The sequence below is a fragment of the Chelon labrosus genome (assembly GCF_963514085.1).
Source record: "Chelon labrosus genome assembly, chromosome: 6".
Lineage (NCBI taxonomy): Eukaryota > Metazoa > Chordata > Actinopteri > Mugiliformes > Mugilidae > Chelon > Chelon labrosus.
Genome location: NC_140342.1, coordinates 21284651 through 21311077, shown reverse-complemented (window position 1 = coordinate 21311077; position 26427 = coordinate 21284651). Strand labels below are relative to the sequence as shown.

Here is a 26427-nt window from a genome sequence, read left to right as displayed (position 1 = left end):
TAACTGATGACTACATACTGACACGTGTATGGTGAATAATAATGCACTATGGTTGACTTTTTTATTTTCTTATTCACCTCCTTTCTCGTCCACCACATCAGCGCAGAGTGACACAATCAAGGGAGCCACAGTGATCAACATGTTTTCATCAGGTTTTAATAGTGTTAGCCAGCAAAAATCAGGATAGATCTTACTCATATGCAAAAACTTGAGAGAGTACAGCATTCTGTTGACCCCCCCTATCAGCCAACACATTAAGCAATACCATGCCCATACACAAAAATAATGCCTTTAATTAAACTGATTGCTGATGATAAAGGTGATTACATCCTACAATATGCTTCCTGCAGCTGTACAGTTTAGTGAAGACAGATCCAGACTGCGTGCACATTTTATGAGCAGCTTTCGCATGTACATGCAGTTACATGAGATGTTAAAATGCGACCGAGCGTTAGAGCATGCATTCTTAACAGTGTCTGCCTGCCACGTATTTTCTACAAAGACAAATCTATTGACATCGTATTAAATCACTCCCTTCCGTGATAAATAACCCCAAGTGCTGGATGTTGACCAACATACTATCGGTACGGATACATTCAAATACAAACCAGACATTTGCGTGAGCATGCCAATTCGTACGTCTACAGAACAGTGCAAAACACAAAAATCATTCCTGAGACTAGTCAGCTATTAGTCCCTTCATAACCTTTTTGATTTTCATTATTTTAAGTGTCACAATTTTCCTCTCCTTATTGGACAGCTTTCTCTTACAACAGGAAAAATGTGTCATGTATCTACAGCAAGATGTATTGTGATTCATTCGATATCAGCGACACACACGTGGACATACAATATGTGCTCATTTGGTCGAGAGAGAGAGAGAAAAAAAAAAAAAAAAGAAGTATGGCATTCAGTGGAATTTTTAGCTGCTCTTAATTTAAATGCTTGGTTCAGAAAACAACAACCCGACACATGAATACTACAGTGCTAATAGAAATTTTAAGAGCTCTTTATACAGATTTGTACAACGTGACAGTCCTTTCCAGACATGTCAATTCCCTCTGTTGAAGGCTGTCACGTAAAAGCAGTAAAAGTGAGGTCCTTTGCTTGAATGCTTCGGAAATAAAAGTCAAGTGCAAAATAAAAGGCTTTTCATTTCTTAAATGTTTTTTTGTTTTCCTTCCTCGACGTTTTACTGTCAAGTGTTTGATTAAATGGAGCGCGTCTCCACCTCGATCTTCTCCTCCGACTGCGATGATTCTGCTTCCGGGTGGCTGACGTTCGGTCGAACCGTCACCAGCGGCCCGCCGCCGTAGATGGAGTGGAGGAAGTTCCACGTCTCTTCAGAGATCTGCCCAGAGTCTGCTCCTACGGGGTCAACGCAAGCAGCAAATTTATTTAATCCATCTTGTTTTGTGCTTTTTTTTACGATCACGCAAGTAAAGAATCAAACATTAAAAGTGACATCATCCAGCAATAACACGATAATAATGTTTGTACCTTGCTTGAGTGTTAAATGCCCGTTCTTGTTCACCGTTATCTTGGAATTATCGATGGGTCCCGGCGGATCTTGACGAAGAAAATAAGACAATTAGTTGGTAAATACAACAGCGGTATACGTGCACACATTTTCCAGAGATATATTTTCAATCCCGTTTCAAAAGCGTGATCATGTTAAAATGTCAAATGTTTCTGTCGCACTATGAAAAGGAATTTCTGCTCCCCATTTGCTACAGAGAGAAAACAAATATTAGAAGAACAGAAGTCAGAGGGAAAAAAGGCATCTGCAGACAAGCCAGATGCTAGCTGTTATAAATAGAGATGACAATACAAAGCAAGGGAAGTTATAAAAAAAAATGAAACCGAGATAGAGGACAGATCATTTGGAGTAGAAATAAAATAGATTTTGATGCTTTATTTTTCTGTAGCAGGGTAGAAACCCTGACTCAAGGGACTAAAAGCAAGTTCTTTGAAGATAAATCAAAAGCAGAAATGGGACTCCACAGTTTTTTCTTTTGAACACGAGCCCTTTCTGGGGAAGCAGAGAATTCAGTTCTTCTACAGAGAAACAAAGCATTTTTCCTCACGCCCGTATAAAAAAACGTGTGTAAAATTCCAGCTAAAAGACAAATGTGTAGCTGTTTCCCCCCGTGATGAATCATTAGACAGATCTCAGCTGCAACAGTCACGTGGGAAGCATTTAACCTTTTAATCAGACATTTAAACAGGACTGGGGGTGGAAAAGGCGAGACTTATTGTCCAATTACCGTTGTCTTTTCCTTTGACAAAGCCCTCCCACTCACGAAACCACTGCATGCTGATGCAGTATATGACCACTGGAGACTCCTCCTCCTGGAACGCCTTGTTCAGCTACAGGGAGGCAACAGAGGGAGAGAGGAAGTGGGGGAGGAGTGAGTGGTAAGAGACAAGAGGGAGGAGAGAGGATGCAAAGGGATGGGGTGGAGAAAGGGAGGACGGAGGGGGGCGAGAAATTTAAGTAAGGATGAAAGGATTGAGAGGAGAGAAGATGGAAAACCTAATCAATTCTCTCTGGCGGTTATTCCAATTAGGAGACAGTCTTAACACCACGCTGCTGCACCAATTTCATCTTTCTTGGAAATGACACAAATCCTGTTCTTCTCGTTAGCTGACTGAGGCGTTTTCTTTCTCACGCAGACACACAACATTTATCTGTCCTCCGCGCAGCCATTGTGTGAGCGGGCACACTGAGCAGGCAATAACAGCTGCCTCTGTCCCAATGCATTAATGATAAGGCTTTCATCAGGCTCACACCTCTCATCTCCTGCCGGGTTGAAGAGCACCAACACATGCATCCTATCAACTGGTTAAATAGACCTGAGAATAGAATAGGCCTTTACAAACCCGGCTTCACGGAGGCTCACTGACACACAATGCACTATCACTCAAACCAGGCTTTACTATACCTCTGTCTTCTCTGCTACTAAAAGTGTTTTGGGTCGTGGACGTGTGGAGAGCAACGCTTACCCTGACAAACATGTCCAGCTCAGACTTGCGCCGCTTCTCCAGTTTTTCGATCTCGATCTGGCACGTGTGGCAGACGTACAGGTGGTTGACAGCTGGCCCCCCTCCGTACCTGCGGGGGAACAATATGCATAAACTCACGCTGACGAAGTCAACTGCACAAAGGAAATTATGCCGCGCGCCGGGAGATATGAAAATGTTTTGGAAGCGTCGGGTTCGCCGTTAACGGTAATCTACCTGCTGTAAAGGTGATCCCACACGTTCTGCGGCAGCATCACGACCAGGTCGTCGATGAATGAAGCTTTGTTGGGCGGCACGCCTGAGGAAACACATTCAAATGTCTGTCAGATAGCGTAGCATTTTAAAAGGTAACGGCTGTGAATGCAGATGCTATGGATCAGTGTAGTATATTAAATAGGACAAGAGGCTCAACTACACACAAATCTGTCAAACTCATGGCTCAGATTGTGTTCTCCCTAGTATTTAATGTCTTTTTCTTCCTTGTCCCCACCCTCCCACTGCCATAATTATTAAAACAGTGTTTCCCAAACTGGATGTCAGGACTCCCTAAGGATTCCTGAGTAGTTAAATTATTATTTTTTTCCTTTATGAAATGTGCAAAATAATCCAAGAAGGAATAATCACTCATATTCCTATGTATATAATATATATTTTTACTTCTGTTTCTATTTCTTGCACATTTGTTCATATGCAAATTCTGTACATTTTTGCTTATATTATTTTATTTTATTTTACGACAGTTTTGGTACATTTTATTTTTATTTAATTTTACTACATTTTTACTTATATTTTATTTTTATTTTATTTTACTATTTTTCTTATATTTTATTTTTATTTTACTACATTTTTGCTTATATTGTTTTTCTACATTTTTCTTACATTTTATTATTTTTTTATTTTACTAGATTTTCTTATAATTTATTTTTATTTTATTTTACTACATTTTTAGTTTTATTTTATTTTTATTTTTACTTGTGGTTCTCAAGTGTGTTTTTTTAATGTGCAACTGAGCTCCTGTGACTTAGCAATTTCCCATGTGGATGAATAAAGTCCATATAAGTCTAATATCAATATCTCAGTTTGCTGATAAATGCTGCAGCTTTTCAAAAACAACATCCTGTCATGTTCTGGATGAAGTTTCCCAAAGCCTGAACAAATAAATAACACACACACAACACTAACAGAACCTCTTGTCTCTTTCGTGTCACAAAACTTCATGGAAGTCCAGCCCTTCACAGTTTAAAAGGGCAGTTACTACAACTACATTAAATATTCAGCTTTCCTTCTCCTTTAAGCCAGACTGGTCTAATCTTACTACTTATGTACATGATGTTGCTGAACCCTAGATAACTGAACGTAAATCCTAAAACGAAACAAAACTAAGTCTTTTCAGAATAACATACAGCAATCAGGAGAATTCATTCGTGAGCAAATGGTATAATCTCACAATCGTTTTATGGGACAAAATATGACGACAAGACGCGAGGCTGCAGCAGGACGCAGCAGACTCTGCAGAGCGCGACTCAATGTGCACGTGCAGAGAAGCAGAAACCCTTTGCTACGGCAGAAAGGACTGTGAGGAGATAATGAACTGCACAATGAAAAGAGACACTTAAACGCTAAATAAAGCTATAATTATAATCATGTGTATTCGTCATCCGTGAAGTGGGCCCTTCAATCTTTTGAATTATCTTCTTTTTATCTAGAACGCTTAATTGAATACGGCCTACGTATACAATGAACATTTTTTTTTTTTTCCTGCTTATCTGAAACCATTGTCCTGCGGCCATTTATCTGAAAAGGTTCAGGTGAAACATGCAGCCAGAGCTCCTAATAACGGGTTTTTGTGTCTAAATCTACATTTCTGACGAGGCAGGCGAACAGGAAAACCAAAATTAAGATGCGGTACTTTAGAATTTGCATGGAAAATTCAGCCACGCTGCCACAGAACAATCATGGTTTCACTGCACTGATATTATCTCTGCTTTTGTACCTGTCTAGCCAGTTATAATATGTGCTCGTGTGCTGGCAGCTGCAAAGATGGACCAGACAACCTGTAGCTGCTTGTTTAAACTACGAAACTAAAACAAGCTTCGTCGCAAATTTACATTTTCCAACTTGATTTTCATTTCCATAATTTCCTGTGAAAACTGAACAGAGGCCTGAGAGGAAAAAAAAAAATCCTTTCAGGACTCCCCCTTCCTCTGCTAGAAAGAAAAAGAAGGATCATCTTCACAAAGAGAAGCGAAACCCCCTTTTGAAGTTTGATATGCTGTGAAGGGAGCGCTGCGCAGTCTATGTCGAAATCAAAGACCCACAGCGGGGACGTAAGCTGCGTTATGAGAGGCGCATGGAGCAATTTTTTCCACTAACCGCTTGGACGCGGGGAAAGGGAAAAAGAGCCGTTTGACCTTGCAGCGGTTTCAGCGAGAAAAACAACGTGGTCATGCGCACCTCCATGCAAACACAGGAAGTCGTCGTTGGAAATGGGCCCGGGCTCGGCGAAGGTCTTGAACTTGTTGAGCCACTGGCGGGAGATGTAGAACTGCAGAAGGCTGGGCTCCATCATGTTGAATAAGCCCGACACCCTCCTACGTTCTTTCAGTGCATCCTCGTTGCTCTTTCTGTGGCAGAAACAGACCACTTGTTAATCAGCGCTGCGAGCGAGACGGAAGTTGTCGAAGCGGCACAGTGAATTTTAATGTGGCAAACATACACCGATTAGCCGTAACATTAAGACCACTGACAGGAGAAGTGAATAACATTGACCATCTTGTGGCAATTGAATGCTCTGCTGGGAAACTTTTGGACCTGGCATTCGTGTGGATGTTACTTAGACATGTAGCACCCACCTAGACCAGACCAGGCACCCCCACCCCATAGCAATGACAATCCCCAGCTTTAGGAACAACTAAAAAAAACATGAAGAACATCACAAGGTGTTGAGCTGGCCTCCAAATTCACTAGATCCCAAACTGATCAAGTATCTGTGGGATGATCCACAGAGGCTCCTCCCCTCAAAAGCCCCCCCCACTAACAACATCCTGTTGCCAGACACCACAGGACACCCTCAGGAGGCCCATGTCCATTCTCTGATGAGTCACAACTGTTTTGGAGGCACAAGGGAGACCTACACAGTCATAATGTTGTGGCTGATGGGTGTATATGAGTTCTCGTTTGCAGCTGCTGAAGCGTCGCCTTACTTATAGAAGAGCACATAAGCTTCAGCGTTCTGGACGCAGGATTCAGACACCTCCGTCACGCTTTGGTCGTCAAACTCATACCACAGATTGTTCACATCATTCCTGCAGTAGGCTATGTAGTGGCCACCTGGGATGAGACAGAGGAACACGTTAGGGCCGCATTCACAAATGTAACGGGTACGTGTGAATTTTTTATTTACAGCCTAACGAATGCAGCAGACTCGCATGTGCCAACATGATGGCAGCTGCCCCAGTCTCATGCAGAAAATGGGAGGCACTCTGCCCACTCACTGCTGGCAGTGCCGTGGTGACAGATGACTGACAGCAGGTCGTAGCTGGTGGTCTGGGCGGAGCTGTCTTTGGCCAGAAAAGGCTGCAGGTCCAGGCCGTCGAGGGGGAAGGAGACATGGGTGCTGATCTTGGTGGAGAACATCAGCTCGTGTCTGAAGCGCTTCAAGTGAATACACAGGATCTGGAAGAGGAACATGCGTTCAGTCACTAATATTTGAAAACATATATATATTTAGACTTCTTTACGACGTGAAGAGCAGAATAGTCCGTGTACCTCTGGCAAACTTTGCATTTTACAAAATTTGACTCCGTTTCGCAATCTAAAGGGAGAAAAGACGAATCATTACAGGTTCAGTCCTTTGAATCTGCTTCACATGAAACATATGGTTTCTTATCGCGTACTCACTTCTTGCATTTTTCACAGCTGTACATGTTGTCTCCTAGAAAACAACAAACACACAGTTACTGAGCTACCGAGCTAAATGTTTGCGTCAATACAACATATTTTTCTGCCCACTCTCTTTACCCTTTAGTTCATCTCTGGCAAAGAACGCCGCAAGACAGTCCTGTAGCGTAACCACCGGACCCCAGAACCAACTAAACAAACAGAGAGGAGAAGTTTACACAAAAAGAGCAACGTACACAGCCGCTGATGAGCACATAAATACAGCATAAATCTGTTATATGCACACCTCTTGATGTACTCCATGACAAACGCGATCCACCCTTGTGCTGCATAAGCTTCCCCGCAAGAGCCAGCTTTTACCAGGGAGGTCTGGTGGGTGGACGAGTGGAGCTTAGCCAGGTCTTCCTTTCCCGGGATAGGCAACGAGATATCCTGGAAGTTCTCCAGGGTCACAGACACCTGAGAGCAACAAGCCACAGTAAAGCTTCACGCATGGACACATTTCAACAGATTTACATACAGCATGTCACTGGAACTGACAGTGGATCCTCAACTACATCACAACACAGAGTTTCACATAACATTTTGTTTTTAGGACCTTGACACGTTCCCATTTTCTCAACGCACAAAGAATTGCCATGAGCGACCGCACTGACCCGATCGCAGGTGAGGCACTGAACTGAGCTGACAATGGTCCCATCAAACACATCTGAGATGACGCTGCGATATTTCTTCTGGCGCTTGTTCTTTGGTGGGGAGAACGTGGTGACGGCTGTGGGAAGGCAGCAAGACGAAAGAGAGATATGAGAACAGAGTACAGTAGAGTACACCAATCAGGCATAACATTATGACCGGAGAAGTAACAGGAGAAGTAATTATCATTGACCATCTTGTGACAATTCAGTGTTCTGCTGGGAAACTTTTGGACCTGGCATTCATTCATGTGGATGTTACTTAAACATGTACCACCCACCTAGACCAGACCAGGCACCCCCACCGCATAGCAATGACACTCCTTGATGACAGCAGCCATCCCCAGCGAATGCAGCCTGACACAGGCATTACAACTCAAAAAAAACACGAAGAACTGCAAGGTGTTGACCTTGCCTCCAACTTCGCTAGATCCCCAACTGATCAAGTATCTGTGGGATGATCCACAGAGGCCCCTCCCCTCAACCCATAGGACCCAAAGGCCCCCCACTAACGACATCCTGTTGCCAGACACCACAGGACACCCTCAGAAGTTCCCATGTCCATTCTCTGATAAGTCACAACTGTTTTGGAGGCACAAGGGAGACCTACACGATATTAGGAAGGTGGTCATAATGTTATGCCTGATCGGTGAACGTCTCACACAACAGTCAGCAAAGACACACTGGGGATATTGTTCCCTTGCTATTAAATTAAGCTTTCAAACTTGATCATACTCTGGTTATGGTGGATTCAGCTCCTCTGCCAACCAAAGCTGCATACCTTTCTTGTGTGCGGGGTTCAGGCTGGGCCAGCCAGAGGCAGCTTTGGGCGGGCTGCTGGACATTTTGGGAATGTGTGTCTCCAGGGGGACTGGACTATGTGGTCTTGTGTTGTTTGACATTTGAATATCTGTAAAGCAATCTGGTGGAGAGAAGACAGAGTTTTAGAGGGTCATAGATTGGACAATAAACATCAGTCAGGTAAGTATTTTATGTGGCTAAGTGGATTGTTATGGAATGGGATCTAGCCGGCCTCTTCTACTCTACAATTCTTCTACAACTTCTACAATTTTACCTGATGTTCTTCCTTGAACCTTGATGGCTCCCTGGCTGCTGATAATGGGCGTGACCTCAGTGGTGGTGTCAACATCTTTGTCGATGTCCGCTCCAGTGCTCCCACCCATAACACCATTAACCCCGGAGCGGTAAAGGTCATTAATCATGTTCTTCTCCTTCTGCCACTCCCTGTTGGCCTGGATCTCATCGTTTTCAGGAATCAGCATCTCCGCCTCGTTGGTGTCGTCCATCAGCACGTTCCCACCCTGCACTTCATTATCGGCCCTCTCACTGCTGCCACAGGACTCACATGACTGGAAGTCGTTGTCTGACTGACTGTGGTTGTCCTCCTCGGGGACGTCGTCCACTGTGATGCCGTTGGACTGGTCGTAGGGCTCGGGCAGGGGCTCCTTCAGCTCCTCGTGAAGCTGATCCATCAAGCAGCGCAGAAACTCCTGGGAGTCCTAGAAGTCGAGACGGGAATAAACAAATAGATGAAATGTTAGCCGCTTGATTCTAGCTGGTAAAAGTTATTTAGATTTCTGGAGTTATTTAAAAATAGCTCGCTACCTCTCCCTGAATACAGCTTTCGTTAGTGGACATTCCTTGTTGCTAGTTGCCTTGTGGAAGCGAAACAAACTGAACATAAAAATATTGCTAGTGTATGGACTTCTTGCCATTCGAGGAAGAAAAATATTATCATTGCCACTGCCGTTTCATCTGGGATCATCCAAGAAACATGAGAACTGCTCAACGGCGTTGCCTCAAAGCTAAGATTACTTCAATTTCACATCGACAAATGTTTCTTTGCCGATCAACAGTTGCAAAACAGTTCCTGCTGTTTGACCGATGCATTTGTTCACAGTAGGGCGGTGGTCTGCAGCCTCTAAGGACTGCTCCCGGGGAGCAATTTGGGGGTTAGATGCTTGGTCAGGGCAACTCAGTCATGGACACAGCGGGAGGTGAACCTGGGACCACCTCTAACCACTACTTCCCCATAATTTAATTTCACACAATAGTGTGTACAGTTGGACTAGAGGGCAGGAGCCTCTAAGGACATCACCCGGGGAACAATTTGGGGGTTAGATGCTTGCTCAGGGCACCTCAGCCATGGACAAAGCGGGAGACGAACCTGAGACCCCTCGGTCCCAAGCTGCACTTTGTATAATCAAGTTAGACAAAATCTTTTCCCGGCAGCCATTTCACGTCCTTGCGGATACCCATTCTGAATCACAAAATCTGAAAAACCAAACGGTCATGAATGTGTAATCAAAATGAATGAACCCTCAGACATCTAATCTCCCTTCTCAAGCCACATAAACCCTCCTCTCCCAGCAGCTGGAACTCCATTCAAAGCAACGCTAAACCCAAGGCTGTGCGAGCCAGCGTGGTGTGACAAATGAATATTCCTCAGCTAACTCCTCTGAACAAACACTGGCGAGAAGAAACCTGCCCTTTTATAATTTCGCCATTCAAGCCTATAAAACCCTTATTTACAGACTCTGGTCAAAGACAAGAAGCGCTTCAGTTTAATATCTCTCTAAATCCTCTACGCTACGCATAAAACTTCTGCTTTCAAGCACGACCTTCAATCAAATCAAGCAATTTACCTTGAGGCCTAATGTGCGGGTTTGTGTGTGTGTGGAAGTAAGTAGCTCTGAATTAGCAACTGAAAGGAAGAGGATTCGGTTTATCTGAGTGATTTGAGCTGGAGCTAATGTAATTTCCGTAAAGGAATGAGAATGGAGTGATATGGAGTGGAAGAGAAATAGGAGAGACTCTATAAGGACGGGGACAACTTAATAGTCTGGAGTCAAAGCAATAATAGCTCAGCAAAAGAAGTGTTTAATGATAGGCTTACTGCTGTTTTAGAAAACAAGAGAAAAATAATGGATTAAACCCACAAAGGAATAAGTTTAAGATGGGTTTATGAATACAACTTCCAAATACACGATTGATAAAAAAGTGGCATGATTTATTTGTCTAATGAGAATAATGCACATGTACTCCATCGTCTGGGTTGACCCACCTGCTGAGAATATCCTCTAAACATGGGGTTTACGGCTTTGATCCCCTGAAACAAGTTGGTTGGGACCACGTAGGAGGGTCTGCAATGTGAGAAAACACAGTTCGTTTAAAGAAAATACTCTTATATCTGATTAGATTTGGTCGGTTAATGAGTGAAAGAAGTGATCACCAAAGCTCATTAACTGCGACCGAACATGCTAACGTGTACTCTCCTGTTAAAGAGAAGTGACTGCGACCAAAAAGGGCAAATGAATAACCACCTGTTCTTGTGCCACAGTTCGGACACGAGCTTCTGGTAGCTTTTGCAGAGAGCGGGCTTCTTGTCCGTCCTCACCAGGCCCCCGCACTCAAGGAAGAACTGTGTCAAGGGCGGGCTGGAAAAGAGGGAGGAATATATCACATGTGGGCACAAACAAGCATTTGGTGAATGCCTCGCCTCAACAAAAGGGTCACTGTTCGATCGCCACAAAGATCGGCATGCGCTGTCTCATTCAAAAAAACAATAAACGATAATAAAAATGACCGCTGGGCCTCAAGGGAACGTCACAGTGAAGTCAAATAAGTTCAGCAGACTGGAAGCGCCGTGTGCAAACTGCAACCACCAAAATCTGACAGGTAACGTTATTGTCAGACAGACGAGGCGAAGAAAGCAAGAAATTAAGTACTTAAGCACCTAATTCTGTGTTACAAATGTTTAGCCAACTTCTTCTCAGCTAATTACTATATATTGTACACTTCTTTACACAATCCATGGGCAGTAGAGCACATTTATAACAAATGATGTGATCTAGAAACATTCAACTGACCCGGAAGACGACAGAAAGGGTTAGAACAAACGACGAGTACGCAGTATTGATAAATGCACAAAAAGTTTGTTTAAATCTAAACTAAACTTTCAAAGTTTGTATCTAGCTTCCTAGCCTACCAGCTAATAGTAGCTCCACCTCTTTCTCCTTTTAAATGACGACTGCAGACTACTGCCACCTGCTGGTGTAAAGAGTTATTTCCTTTCACACACAGGTGCTGAATGTACAGTATGTATCTGCTAGCGGTTGGCTTCAGTCTTTGTGGTGTGTTCAAGAGCAACTTTTTGGTCCAAACACAGGTGACACTGCCTCTAAAGAGTGGGCAAAGCTAAAGCTAAGCAGCAAAGGAGTTCTGCCGAGCATTCAGCGTTTCTGCACAGCGCCCCTTTCTGTCTGCACTTTTTTCCGCTTCCAATTTCAGAGAGGCCATATCGCAAATTCCCAGCCGCAGCATCTCGTGCAAGAAAGGGTTGAAGGACATCAGACTAGCTGAAGAGAAAAACAGCTGAGGGGATTTTATTTGACGGATACAGAATGGACAGGAATCCGCGAGACGGAGACAGAGTAGAGAATGAATAAGGCATGGAGCATTCCCTTCCCTTGGCAAGAGAAAAGTCCTTCGAACCGAATAATGACCCGACAGTGACTGAGAGGAGCGGCGCTCGCGCAAACAGGCATCAAAGGAAAGTTTGAGAAAAGGTCCCTCCTGCAGCTGGGTGACTCAGTTTCTTCTATTTTTGGGAACGTGATTTAGATTGCAAATTCTGACCCACATCTTTTCCCATTTCGACTTGCATCCAGACTAGGCATCGCTCGTTTTAATTTAAACATTTACCAACCCTGTGGGGGTGTGGTGCTAAGAAAAAAGCAAGGGGTTAGTAGCGCTTTTTTGTTTTTTTTATTAGATGAACAAAATAAAAGAACAGTGCGAAGTAATGAAAGAGCCTCGAGCTTTGTTGCGGAGCTCTAATTTAAGTGACCACACCAACAAATCCAAACATAAATAAAGAATCAGACAGATTGGCATTTCCATGAACAATAAAAGATGTGGCGGTCTGGAGGAGAAACAATAAAGGGAGGCATGAAAAGAAAGAGGAGGGGAAGCGACGGAAGAGATGGCGAAAGAGTTCATTTGTAACAGAAGCCCCTACAGGGAACCACAAAAGGCCATTTCTGCCGTCTCGAATGGTGCACTGCAGTAATTTTCCCTTGGCCGTCACTCTCCCAAATGAGCACAGCCCCGTGGTCGTTTCTCACAGTCGGCGAGAGGCGGGGAGGGGGGTGAATAAAACAGCGAATGGCTTCTGACAAGAGGCGCTAAAGTGCGAGCAGCGGGGCGAAAGTAACTTGGAGGGGGAAAAAAAGCAGGGGTGGCGATGAGGGGCGGACAGGTACGCTAGGCGAGGGGTGGAGAGGTACGCTAGACAAGGGGTGGGGAGGTACAGTAAAAACGGAGCGCTCACCAGTTGGACAGGGCCTGGAGGGCGGCGTTCATGTAGCAGGTGTTGCCTATGTTCTTCAGCCCCGTCAGACCTGAAAGAGACACCAGGGAAATTAATCCGAGCTTCTCGTCCAGCGATTGTAAATTTCGATGGTGTCTACGTTTTCACAAGACCTGCTGCTTTTCTGGGATTTTACAGGAGGAGCAGGACAAAGTGGAGAGAGTGAGTGGACTCCAGAAAAACAGTTAATATCAATAGATTTTATCACTTTTACTATTATTCTTTGCCTTTTTTCTGTTTGGGCTATGATTACGGTTCAAGTTTTGGAACTAGGAACTAGACTGCTGCTACGGACAACCTTAAGTATCGCTGCAACCATCCTGCGTCCTCACTGTTCACCTTATCTACGGACGGTTTAAAACATTTCATATATTTATGGCACAGTTTTTGTATATATTGTGTATTGTTTTCATTTTATTTTTACTTCTTATAAAAGAAACTGTCTCGTTTTCCACGGCACGCTGCTCACGTGAGCCTTCAATTGCCGCCCCGGGGACAAATAAAGTTTCCTGAATCTGAACGTCTCACATTTTGAGGATATCTGAAGCTCATTTCCTCCGCCTCCCGATCACGCGGTTTGCAGTTGTGACAAAAATAACCAAAGCTGTGACCGGAGCCGACGCCCGAGCTGCACCGCATGAGGTTTAACATGACATATGCCGTTCGGTGGAGCCCGTGTGTACTTCAGCACCGAGTGGAGAAACATGATTTGAAGTGAAGTGTGAGCTACACTGCCGCCTGTAGACCGGCTTCTTTTTTTTTTTGTGTCGTCCGGTGCAGTCCATTCCAGCCTACATTCATCAACAGCTACGAGATTGTTTCAAATTCAGAGCTTTGAAGGGCTCCAGAGGGTTGCAGTGGTGCCTTTAAGTACAACTCAGCCGTTGTTCGTCAGCTCTAGCTCTTTGAAGGCTGCTTGATGTATCAGGGCCTTTAAAAACACTTGATGAACAGAGTTACTGCCTCATTTAAATCCAACCACGACCTCGCTTTGAACTAAACCAGCTGCTGATTACTGCGCTCCCATGTTGGAGGTGTTTCTTTTTAATTTTGTGTCTTAAATTAAAAGGCGATAAAATGCAATTTAAAATCACCTCACTGACTTCAGAATGATTTTAATTACTAGAATGATAAGAGAGGAAAAACCTACTTACTGCTGCAGTAATAACAGCTTTTTAGACATTTATGTCCTGATATATTTGTTGACATAGAGGGAATAAACACAATTATACTCGACAATGATTATAATGTGCTCAAGTGAAGTGAACTTATTCTTAAAGTACCTTTGGCGCGCAGGTCATCCTCCTCCTCAGTCTCCATGTCCAGGTCTTCACAGCCTCCATTAGAGGGCACTCTCAGAGAGGTCGGGCTCCCAGGGGCCCTGATGTTATCCTGCTGTTTACGGCACACACAGAACACGTCATAAAACACTTATCTAGCAAATGAGTAACGACATTTTAACTGTCACTGGGAATAAACCCTTGGAACTGATCATTATTCAGTAAAGGCGGGAGGAGAGTGCATATATACACATGCTTAGGCAGGGTGTTTGTAATGTAAATGAGCCCTTTTCTGCAGGTTCATCACTAAACGTGCAGAAAAGCTGTACGATAATCTCAGAGGGAGGCGTGGTTCTTACCTGACCGGCGGCCGGCGGCGAGGGGAGGGGTTTGATGTTGGCGTGGGGCGAGTGAGGGCCCAGTTTGCGCTCCAGGAAAACCTCCTTGCCACAGGCGTAGCACCACACTCGAAGCGTGGTCAGGTTCACCGTCAGGTTGTGCCTCGTCTCCTGCACGCAAAGTTGTTAAAGAGAAAAGATAAATAGACGGTAGACGATGTATTCAAGAGCACATAGCGCTTTCTTCTTCGGCCCGTGTTCGGACCTCAGTGAGTCACGGTGCGAACACACCAAAGATGCGCTGAGGATGCGTTTGAGGTGGGATCACTCAGACCTCATTTGGAGATGGTCCGGGCAACTTGTGACAACACTCCTTGAGTAGTGTGAACACACAAAGTGTCCTGGCCGCACACATGAACCACTTACTCTACTGGGAACTTCCGCCTCATTCATTAGGAAGAAACACTCATCTGCTGTTTTGAGTCATCACCTCAGAAGGAGAGAGCACCATCTGAGATGTCTGGTCATTAAGAGAGGCCTTTAAAACGCTGTGTTTCTAACTAAATAATAAATCAATCTAAACAAGAATTAACAAACTGAATTACTGAATATGAGTAGGGCTATATTATGAGCAATCACCTCATATAAATAAAGGTATCGGCATGTTGCAAACTATGCAAATTAGCCATGTTAAGTTACTGTATTTTGACAATAATGATGGCGTCTTTATTCATGTTTTTTGTCACTGCTACAAACAGCACAGCGGGGAGATTACTCTGTGTGTGGAAGCTTCCAAGTTGTAGTACGAGCATTGTGCGAGTCTCTAAAATAACTACCTTCAGGGTCAAAGATAAAATAAATAACTAGCCTAAACGGAAAAAAAATGTGTGGGCTTTTGGTGAGAGAGGAAGACTTCAGGGCGCACATACGACAAACAGCGCTGTTCATGGTTCTGAAACAGCAGCAGATAGAAATCCATTGTTTCGAAGCAGCTGTTTGTACGATATTTTATATAAAACCTGCATACAGAGCTCAGAACTGAGACTGGAACAAGCATGTTTACAGTAAAGCCATAGTCTTCAACATAATTGAACAATCAATAACTTGTCAAAGTAACGCTGTTGCTTTGAACAACGTGTCTCTGCAGACAGCTGAACATAGATAAGACGGAGAGATAGATTGTAAGGTTGTACGGCCTGAGGGACAAACGACCTCCTCAACCTGTCTGTGGAGCAGCCTGTCACTGAACGAGCTTCTCTGCCTGACTATGGTGTGCATAAGTCTACTGGATTGTTGTAAATAGAGATATCTGATACTACTAACAGTCAGATTGAACTAAATTTATTAACAGTTAATGCCATTGGTTTGTGCTCATCTGTTTCTTGAGGTGTTGAAATAATAAAACAAACTCAAGAAACTATCCAGGTTTCGGAAATGTCGACACGTCACAAAAGGTTTAACCACACTGGGCCCAATCTGGATGCCTCAGGTGACCGGTGGAGGCGGAGGCAGACGTGGCCGAGTTCTGCTGACCCACTGCCGCTCCGACGAGCCCCAGCAGCCCGTTAGCTTGGCACGAGCCCGAAACGTGAGCGGCGGTGGACCAGCTGTATTATTCATTAGCCGTCCCGCGCACCAGACCGAGCACGGCCCTGAAACTCCGGCGTTTAAATCATTCATGAGGGGGAGCGGTAGCAGGTAGGGCTTAAAAAACAGCCTGAATTTATGGGGCTTCCAGGGTGTGTTAATGGCCCGTACACTGCTATAACATTATATATGAGAAGTGAATACAACACACACACACACTGACTACCTACAAAAAGGAAATAATGTGACAAAACCTGTCCGACTGGCTCACAAACACATTGAAGATGTTGTAGAGCATGTTTCAATTGAACAACCGTTCCAGTGACTGGACTCGGGTCTGGTTTTGTGGATGAAATAAAAAAGGCTGAACTGTAAAGCCTCCTCTATGCCTTCAAAACTTTACTGTCTGAAATCAATAAGGAAGAAGAAATGAGAGTCTCTGGTCTCCACTGTACCGTTTTTGTTTTTTTTGATAAAGCCCCCACTTTCTCTCGGGACAATGAGTCTACAATGATCTGCGCTCTGCGTTCACTTTCAGTGGTTTGTAAATGAAGCCTGTATGCCGTGCTAATCTTGATTTTAAATAAGCAGCACTAGGTTTTGGTTTTTTATTGATTTATGTCTTCCCTTTTGTTGTTTCTAAAACTGGCTTTTTGTCTATATGTTCCTGTTAAATAAGAAATAAGAAACGCCAGCGGCCACGAGTCATCTCAGCGTGATCCTGTCAGTGATTCTGCAGAATTTCACGAGCAAACAAAAACCCCAAACATTCAATTTTTTAAGAGTACAAAGAAAGCAACTGTAAGGCTTAAAGTCTTTATCTGTAGTACGCAGAAGGATTTCCCAAACTCCCCCTCAAAAAAAAAAATAAAAATGCAAATGAAATGCAAAACACATGCAAACACTAATTACGCGGAGCCTCAACTTCTGAAATTAGCTGATTCCAGCTGTAAATCCGAACCGCAAGCTCGCCAAAATAAGTCACACATATTTACTCCCTGTGTAGTTTGACTAACAGAGGCCCTCGCTCCCGTCCCGGGTCTGATCTAAACCAGCCGCAGTGTCTCTTGTTGCATAGTCGAGAGATTCAAATGTTCCCCTCCCCTCAGGGCTTCGGGAGCGCTAATTAAGCGTGAGCTCCTTTCTTGCAAGATTTAAAGATGGTAACAGTGGCAGTAAAGTCGGCTGGAAAGCTGCACAGGCAGACGTCTGAGATAGGGAACGTACTGGATATCCAAGTCATGATGGATAGCATTTAAACGTCATATTATATTTCTTTAACAGCACACTGTGTAACCGATCCATCTTATAGCTGGGTGTAGAGCTCCTCTTCTCCGCTGACCCTTTTAAACAAAGCCTTCTGTGTAGATATTAATAGGGAGCGCAAATTACACGTTTGCCTTCATGTCCTTATTCGTTCCTTCTAACCCCACTTGGCCCTAGCGTGCTGGAGGAAAAAAAACCTTAGTCAACAATGAGAGCACCAGAGGCTGAGTAAGCTGCAGTCAAGACGGGAGGAGTAGACACTGTAACCATGGAGCTGACAATACTCCTGAATCTCCCCCACCTCCCAGAGGAATGGCAATTAATAATGGATGATATCCACTGGTGAAACCGAACCGAATGTGGAGGTGTAGGCACACGCGCGGTTGGCTTAGTTGTTTTTTAACGACGCCGTGCACTGCAAAAGCTAGAAGATGCACGTGCCCGGGCTCTTTGATCACGGAGAGAAAACGTTAAAAATAACAGCAGCCCTGGAGGTAACTTTAGTCCAAGTCATCACTCGTGGGGATCTCTAACTCTTTCTGATAATTCTTTTAACTCCTCTGTCAGAGATCTTGCGTGGTCGTGGGACAGTTTATGGTGAAATGATGTGGTTTCCACTTCCGGACGATAATTATCGGTCCGACAATTATCGTCCCGATATCTGGAAATTATGACGTCATTCCAATAAGTCCGATATCATAACGAATGGCCCCGATAATATATAATATATATTTTTGTCAGTACTGCGGTGTGAGTGGTTGTTTTAATCAGTCGCTCCAACTCCCACGTGAGATCTGAACGCCCTGAAGTGAATGCTGCGTTCAAGCGGCATCGGTATAAGCGGCTAAAACAACATTCTGGCTGAAAAAAAATCATTAAAATACTCCCTCATGTCGGAAAACAACTCATCAACTCGGTCATGATTTTTGGTAGTAGCTGCCATTACCCAGGATGTTACACGTAAACCACAAAAAACATAAAAGGTCGGAAAAAAGACTCTCAAACCAGGAACGGGGAACTTCCGTCACCACTTGAATGCAGCACAACGTGCATACGCTTGTAAACAAACAACATGGCAACGGCGGCGGCGGTTTCCGAGGATGACATTTCTCTGGCTGTTTTTTAATAAATTCTTAAAGAAAGTGCCACGAGGTGGAAAAATCAGCACCGGCTTTAATACCTCGAACATGAAAAGTCATTTGAAACATAGCCATGGATTCGATGGGGTTTTGAAGGCGTATGAGGACGCCAGCGCGGCTAAAGAGGGTAGCAAGCTAGCCGGAAAGAAGACACCTGTACCTGACTTGTACCCACTGGTACATATGTTATCGGTATCGGCCTTTGGAAGCGGAAAGTTAACGGTTATCTGTATCGTTTTTTAAAAAAAGTGATCGTGCATCCCTACTGGTTTGCAACAATAAGGTTGAGAAGGTCTTGAGAGAGCTCTTTGGTTTTACCCATTATGAGATGTTTCTTGTGTGACACGTTGGCAATAAGACACCTTTCCATAGGCCATCAGCTGGAACTGAACCAGCTGATATTAACTTGCACTGACATGAGGCAGGATTGCTTTCTAAATACTGGTGTCTTGTCTTTCCGTGCCTTTTTGCACCTCCATTTCTTCACGTGTTCAATACTTTTTCCCTGTGTCATTCCATTATTTAACACGTAACTTAATTCATGGACATCTAAGGTTTGATTTCTTCGATATATATGTGTGGGTTGTTACCGGCATCTGGTGAAAATTTCACGCCAGCAGCGCCTTTACAAATACATTTACTGAGAAAAATGGTGACGTGTTCGACACTTATTTTACCCGCTGTACTTTAATTTTCAAATCAGTCGGGACGTTCGTTCTTTCAGCGGTTTTTTCTACTCGTTAATTATCAGTTCCTGGCTGAGAGGCACTGGGAAAGCTCTGGGTTCTCTCACCTGCGAGTGGACGGTGCTGTGGTCAGTGTGAGATTCTCCACAGCCCACATACGCACAGCCGTTCTGGAGGGGAAAACGGACGGCGCAGACACCAGCGTCATAAAAAAAACAAAAAAAAAAACAAGAACAAAGTGTTAGGAGGTTGTATTTCACATAGTCAGATCAACATTTATTTTTTGGCAGGCATCGTCTTACCTCCAAACACGCCCACAAATTTGGTCCTCCGACTTTACAGTCTTGGCACTGGCCCTAGAAAAACATAACCCGGGTTAGCGCCACACTTTGTGAAGTTATTTCACGTGATTTATTAGAATATTATTAAAAAAGTGGTAAGTTATGAGCAGGGGAGTGACAGACAGAAGAGGGGACACTCACATGGGACTTCTGAATAAGCTCCTCCTTGGTTATCTCCCCCACACAGTCCAGGTGGGGGCAGTCACAGCTGGACGCCGGCGGCATCACTGACCTCTGAGGAAGTGGAAGAGAAAGAAACAGCATTCAGTATTCACCTTGCATTCTGAGTTCACGGCTTTGTATTTAGGAAACAACGTCGAACTTGTCGTTCTACAGGAATGTTTACAGTAACGTGAGACATAAGAGCGAGACCGAGGACAAGCTAAACGGTCGGGCTACTGTACTGCGGCAGGGTCACCACCATACCACACGGCAGACTCCTCCATGCTTACGTGACTGAATATTTCCTCTTATTATTCAGTGAGCAGTGAATAATGAAACAGTCGTCATGTAAAACCAGCACAGATTTTAGTTAGCGATTAGATTAGAGTAGATCTACATTAGATTATTAGCATCTTCTGCAAACGGGGCCCAGCTGATAAAAAGAAGAAGGATGGCAGTCTGAGACGAGCGACAATCAAATGTACGATGCTTCTGTGGGAGTGTCCGCGCCTTCACCTGCTTGCTAGTAACCTAATTCTGTGCCGTACGTGTAAGCCTTTTAAACCCCCCGGATTCAGAAACCCGGATAAGCTCTTATCTTAGTGGAGCTGAAAAGAAATCCAAACACAGAAGCTGTGGTGAGTATTCTGTGCTGACAAGAAAAACACTGAAATGAAAGTGAAAGTCACACCAATGATGCTCCCAAACTCCATTACTGCCGTTAATAACGCTGCTGGTCGATTGGAAAAAGGCAACTCCGACAGAGTGCAGAATGAATCAGCAGGAGAAATCAAACCGTTGCTCCTTTGCTGCACTCGGTCCGTAGAGAGGAGTGTCAGCGACGTTGATGAATAAAACACAAAACTGGGATGCTAATGGGCTAATTAGCTTTGGCAAACAGACCCATACATCTTCTATACAACATCACGCCTCATGTGGTAAATCGGTTCTTCTCTTCTTTCAGTTTCTAAATATAATGTCGTATCCCTGCAATGAACCGGGCACAGACCGTTTCTCACTGTTGCTGCAGCCACTGTGCGCAACAGTCCGTAATTTTTTTTTATTGCTCAGATTGTCAACTAAGTGACACTAATGCACCGTCCCACTCCGAACACTGATATTTTTAATTTGCGGCTTATTTAGCACAAATGCTGTTGCACTTCTGTTTTTAAATCGTCTTTGAAAAGAGGAAGCGTGTCGGCTACCTGACGAGACACGTGCCCCGGCGCGGTGGGGCGACCAGAAACCACTGGAACTGTCATCGGACTTCTTCCACGACAGAAAAAAAAAGGCTCTGACTCAGACGGCCCTAAACCAAGCAGGGGACTCGCTGCTGCGACGATAAAAGGTGGATTAGTTTGGGGTGTGATCGTAAAACAACAACCTCGTCCGACTGTGAGCAGGAGTCACATTTCTTGAAAGTGACAGCCTGCGCCGGGAATTAGTCTCAAGGAAAAATGTCCCACCTTTATTACCGTTTACTGTATGGAAGCAAAACAGGGAAGAAAATAAACGCAGATACGACAAATGATAAAGCATCTATCAACCGGCAAATGTAATCCAGGAAGGACGCAGCTGTTAATATTTGACTCTTTACCTATGCAGTCCAAAAATAACAACTTCCACACAAACAAACAAGTTTAGTCACATTCTTTAACGGGAAAAAAAAACATAAAAGATCTGGCTTGGCTGCGTCCGATCGGCTCCTGATACTGATCTCCCGTTGGGACATCCGTAGTCTCGAAGGCGCTTTAAAGACCCTGGAACGCTGTGAGCGAGCGCTAAGGTGACAGTGGCCCTTTAAACGGGGAGAAATCTTTAGCACCCAGCTAACGTGAGGGGGGACGCATCAGCTGGAGGCCGGCCGGGACGAGAGACGGGGAAAAAAGAGAGAAGTAGAAAAGAAAAGAGCTGCAAATGGAAACAGATCATTTCACTCATGCATCTGGTTAAAGCATAAATGCAGCATATAAACACGTGCTGACTTGTGAATATACATATATATACTGCGTATATAACACAGATACGCATGCATACGACTGCCTTATCTTTTTACATTAGTGAAAATGGAGTAATCGGTTGTTCTGTGCTTGATTTCAGCCACAAGACGCTGCCGTTCCCCGTAGATGTGTCGAGAGAATACACACATCCCGTACCCTGACAACAGGTCACCTGTTAGAGATTAGAGATATGTATCAACACAGGAAGAAGCAGACTTAACTAAGTCACGTTCAGTCCTGTACAAGTCAATACCTCAGTTTCCTCATCAATACCGTCTCTGAGTCTGTCTGTGTAGTAATCACACACACACAAGCTACTATTCTATTTATCTTAACAAGCTCTTATAATTACCATGAACTTTGGAGGGATCCGTTCATATGGTCAACAAAACAAACCCAGTGTACGAGCAAAAAACACTAAACAGCCACTGTCAAAGCTGGTAGTAGTACACACTGGGGAAATCTGATTAGCCGGTGGTTTCACTCTCAAGCCTCCAGCGATTTTCTTTTTTTTTATTTTTATTTTTTTAAAGGCTGGCTATGGAAAGAATATCCACGCTAACCCACCCAAAACAAACCACCCCAACCACCTTTGCACTGTCTACACATGAGGCGGCACAATAACACTCCGGGATATTAAATTCAGCACAAAGGGGTGGTACAGTCTGGGGTGGGGCGTTCACCCCAAACTCAAGCATTACAACAAATGAGCAAATTCAGTGCTACCCTTAGATTAGATTAGATTATAAACACCAACATATTAACGCTTCTTTACACTAAATTAATCAACAACAAAAGTATATTTATAGCACAATTAGGAAGCAGACACCTACAAAAAAAAGAAAAGGTACCACTAGCCTTATAGCGTTTGAACATGTCACATTAGCTGCGTTACCTGCCTGTCAACGTTAGCCATGTAGCATATCTCAAACAACTTTTTGGGGCAAGGTTTCAACTAAACTGACAGTTTGGTTTGTTGAGAATAAAGACGACGCACATTGCAGACGTGTGTGGCTTTGGCCTTGTCCACTGCTCCTCAAACCGAGCTGTCAAAACCAGGCGAGGCGTTGACAGCGTCACAGGCTGACTAGCTGTTAGCATTAGCTTGTTAGCGTTGATTGACCATCTAATTCCTCTTTCGCCCTTGCAAGCTGCCCCGTAACGCTCATCGCACTGCAGTGACGAACACTGGAAGAATCGGGGCCACACAAAAACACGTTTTGGAGCGAAGATGGCTCGCTGCCTGATAACCATCTATGCTATGCTAGCTAATGCTAACCAGCTAACGTTCCTGTATTACACGATCGCCCGACGATCCCACGGTGACTACACCGGAGTCAGCAGCAGCTTTGCTAGCATCCAGAAATAATTCCAGCCTCTCGGTCCTTACCTGCTCACTAGCAACGAATCCCTTCTTCTTCTCGGACAGATTCGGCTGTTCCCGGTGTTTAAAATACAGATTTAGTGTATGTTTAGAGACATAATTCAGAGAGCGATCCTTCACATTAACCGTTCCTGTCGCTCAGCGTGGTTGCTAACGTTACAACTGGCTCCGCCCCTTTTCCGTTTAAAAAAAATAATAATCTAATAAACCCTTCTCAGTTCACTGTGCATTTAGATTTTATTTGTATACCCTTTATATTTAACACTATTATATTTATATAGCACCCAAATTAAAACATTATTAGCAAATAGTAATTATCTAATCTTTCAGTTGTTGTTACTAATGTATTACATAATAAAACCTGCCTAGTAGTAGTAGACGTGGTGTTCAGTGGTAATGTGAATTAAACTGTATTTTTGAAGTGATTACACTGCTCTTACTGTTCCTTAATTGGAGATGACTGTGCAAAAAGAAAGAATGAAATCAGATTCACTTGGTGATGACTAAAGACAATATACAGTAAAACCCATCCCAAGCGCCATCTAGCGTGTTTTGTGAAGCTGACAGTGCAGAATACCATCTGTATGACCTTTACCATCACTGCCTGAGTTTTGCATTTTTTTTTTTAAATATTAAAAATTATTTTTGCAGGAGTAATCTTGTCAATTTTGCAAATAAAAGGCACGCTTTTGTAATAAAAAAAATGTAAATTAATGGAAAACCTAAGGAAAGAATTACACTCGAGATGATGTTTTTTTTATAAAAACTAACTTTCCAAGAATGAAATGGGAAATTAATAATTAATATTAGACAAGAGTTTCTGACCTTTCCAAGAAATACGATTTTTACGCTAAATTTATATTTTCTTAACTGTACACTCTTGTTAATTTAGATGGCATAATTTTATAAGTTTTACTTTTAAAGTGAAAATATGACATATATTGTCAGACATGCTGGATATTTTGATGCAAATGATAACTGGGACTGGAGAAAAGATACCTGTAATATTTCCATAAAGTTGTAAACAGAATGGGTAAATATTTGCATAAATTACTGCGAACAGATAATTTAAATAAAGGCTACTAAGACAACGTACCCTCAACAACATCTCTCAAGATCCATAAATAGACACCAGTAATAACTGGCTGTGGAGGACCACCTCCTACGTTCAAACACATGCTCACCTGTGCCAGACAGGTGCTGACGGACACTGGTAGGTCAACCATGCGCAGGGCTGCAGCCTTGACAGACAGCTGGGAGCTTGTGAGGGTCACATGTGTCATTGTGGTACTCTATCCACGACTTGGCAACTCCTTTTTTTTTATTGTCATTTGCCTCTTATGTCAGGGACTCCAGCTCTGCCTCTCCCACAGAGCCTGCTTTCTGTATCACTTTGTCCAGCCGCAAGTTGCCTTTCTTCTTAGTGCTGCCTCCTCAGCATACCACAGAGTAGAAGAGGGCGCTGGCGATGATAGTCTGGTAGAACATGTCCAGCAGCTTCTGGCAGATATTAAATGGTCTTCATGACTGTCAATTCTGTGCAACATTTACTTAGTTTAGTTTAGCAGAAGTGTATTTTGTTTCTTATTAATTAATTTTTATTTTAATACTTCCAAAATATGCACATTGAAAACATTATTACCCAGAATGTATAAATACATTTTTGCAGATATGAATCATGAGAATAAAGTCCCTCTTTCGGTAATAAATAGAGTTAAAACAATGTTGAGTAACTGGAGGTTGAATGAACAATGTAGACATTATAAATAAATAACGACACAGGAGTATTGCACTTAAGAAAGTAAATGTTGTACAGAATTGACAGTCATGAAGACCATTTAATATCTGCCAGAAGCTGCTGGACATGTTCTACCAGACTATCATCGCCAGCGCCCTCTTCTACCCTGTGGTATGCTGAGGAGGCAGCACTAAGAAGAAAGGCAACTTGCGGCTGGACAAAGTGATACAGAAGGCAGGCTCTGTGGTAGAGGCAGAGCTGGAGTCCCTGACATAAGAGGCAAATGGCAATAAAAAAAAAAAAAGGAGTTGCCAAGTCGTGGATAGAGTACCACAATGACACATGAGACCCTCACCAGCCCCCAGCTGTCTGTTAAGGCTGCTGCCCTGTGCATGGTTGACCTACCAGTGTCCGTCTGCACCTCTCTGGCACAGGTGAACATGTGTTTGAATGTAGGAGCTGGTCCTCCACAGCCAGTTGTTACAGGTGTCTATTTATGGATCTGTTGAGGGTACGTTGTCTTAGTAGCCTTTATTTAAACTGTGTTTTCGTAGTAGTTTATGCAAATATCTACCCATCCTGTGTACAACTTTATGTAAATATTACAGGTATCTTTTTTCCAGTCCCAGTTATCATTTGCATCAAAATATCCAGCATGTCTGACGAGCTCATATTTATTTGCCTATTTACTGTTTATTACGAGCCAAACAGTATCTAGGCCCAGATAAGAGTTTTCATTCTCCACCTAAAAGTGAAACTGAGGCTGTGAACACGAGTCACGTCAACTCTTCCCCACCATACCAACCATACCTGTGGAGAGAGTTCATTTTCATTCATGTTCATCCTGGCAAAACAAGAGGAAGTACAAATACTGAGACCTGCTGTACTGGTTGTCAGAAATCCCCCAGGCTTCCCTGACTTTAGTGGCAGATGCAAGGACCTTGAACAAAATCCGGTCATGAACAATGTCCACCACCCTCTAGTCTACACGACACCATAGCAGGCAGAGATGCTCGTTCGGTGACAGGCTGCTGTCTCTGTCCTGCTCCATGGACACAGGTTGAGGAGGTCATTTGTCCCTCAGGCCATAAATGCCTCCCTGTGAGGAAACAGCTTGACTCTGGTCATTGCTGATATATGTGTATGTTTTACATGGTGTTATATATACAGGACTGTTATATTATGTTATGTTATATACGGGGGCAGCCGTGGCCTACTGGTTAGCGCTTTGGGCTTGTGACCGGAGGGTTGCCGGTTTGAACCCCCGACCGGTAGAAAGCGGCTGAAGTGCCTTTGAGCAAGGCACCTAACCCCTCACTGCTCCCCGAGTGCCGCCGTAGCATGGCAGCTCACTGCTCCGGGTTAGTGTGTGCTTCACCTCACTGTGTGCTTTGTGTGTTCACTAATTCACGGATGGGATAAATGCAGAGACCAAATTCCTTGTATACACAAGTATACTTGGCCGAGAGACCTTAATCTAATCTAATCTAATCTAATA

General features: G+C 43.7%; 1 protein-coding gene across 2 annotated transcripts; it reads right to left on the bottom strand.

Annotated features, from left to right (window-relative positions):
- Positions 1–148: 148 nt before the first annotated feature.
- On the bottom strand, positions 149–23334 carry usp33 (ubiquitin specific peptidase 33). 2 transcript variants are annotated; one of them, XM_084546286.1, is made up of 24 exons: positions 23198–23334; positions 19787–19879; positions 19607–19660; positions 19412–19474; positions 14648–14797; positions 14292–14400; positions 12970–13039; positions 10961–11074; positions 10702–10780; positions 8692–9136; positions 8398–8538; positions 7581–7696; positions 7211–7383; positions 7045–7115; positions 6925–6958; positions 6793–6838; positions 6519–6699; positions 6228–6354; positions 5479–5648; positions 3241–3322; positions 3007–3115; positions 2268–2370; positions 1501–1569; positions 149–1368 (listed from the first exon to the last, which is right to left on the bottom strand). In XM_084546286.1, exons 2-24 carry the CDS (start codon positions 19868–19870, stop codon positions 1211–1213), a joined length of 2748 nt encoding a protein of 915 aa, XP_084402412.1. In that variant the 5' UTR covers positions 19871–19879; positions 23198–23334; the 3' UTR covers positions 149–1210. The 2 variants fall into 2 exon arrangements, with proteins under 2 accessions (XP_084402412.1, XP_084402411.1); XM_084546285.1 differs by having other exon boundaries at positions 150–1368; positions 14292–14403.
- Positions 23335–26427: the final 3093 nt, after the last annotated feature.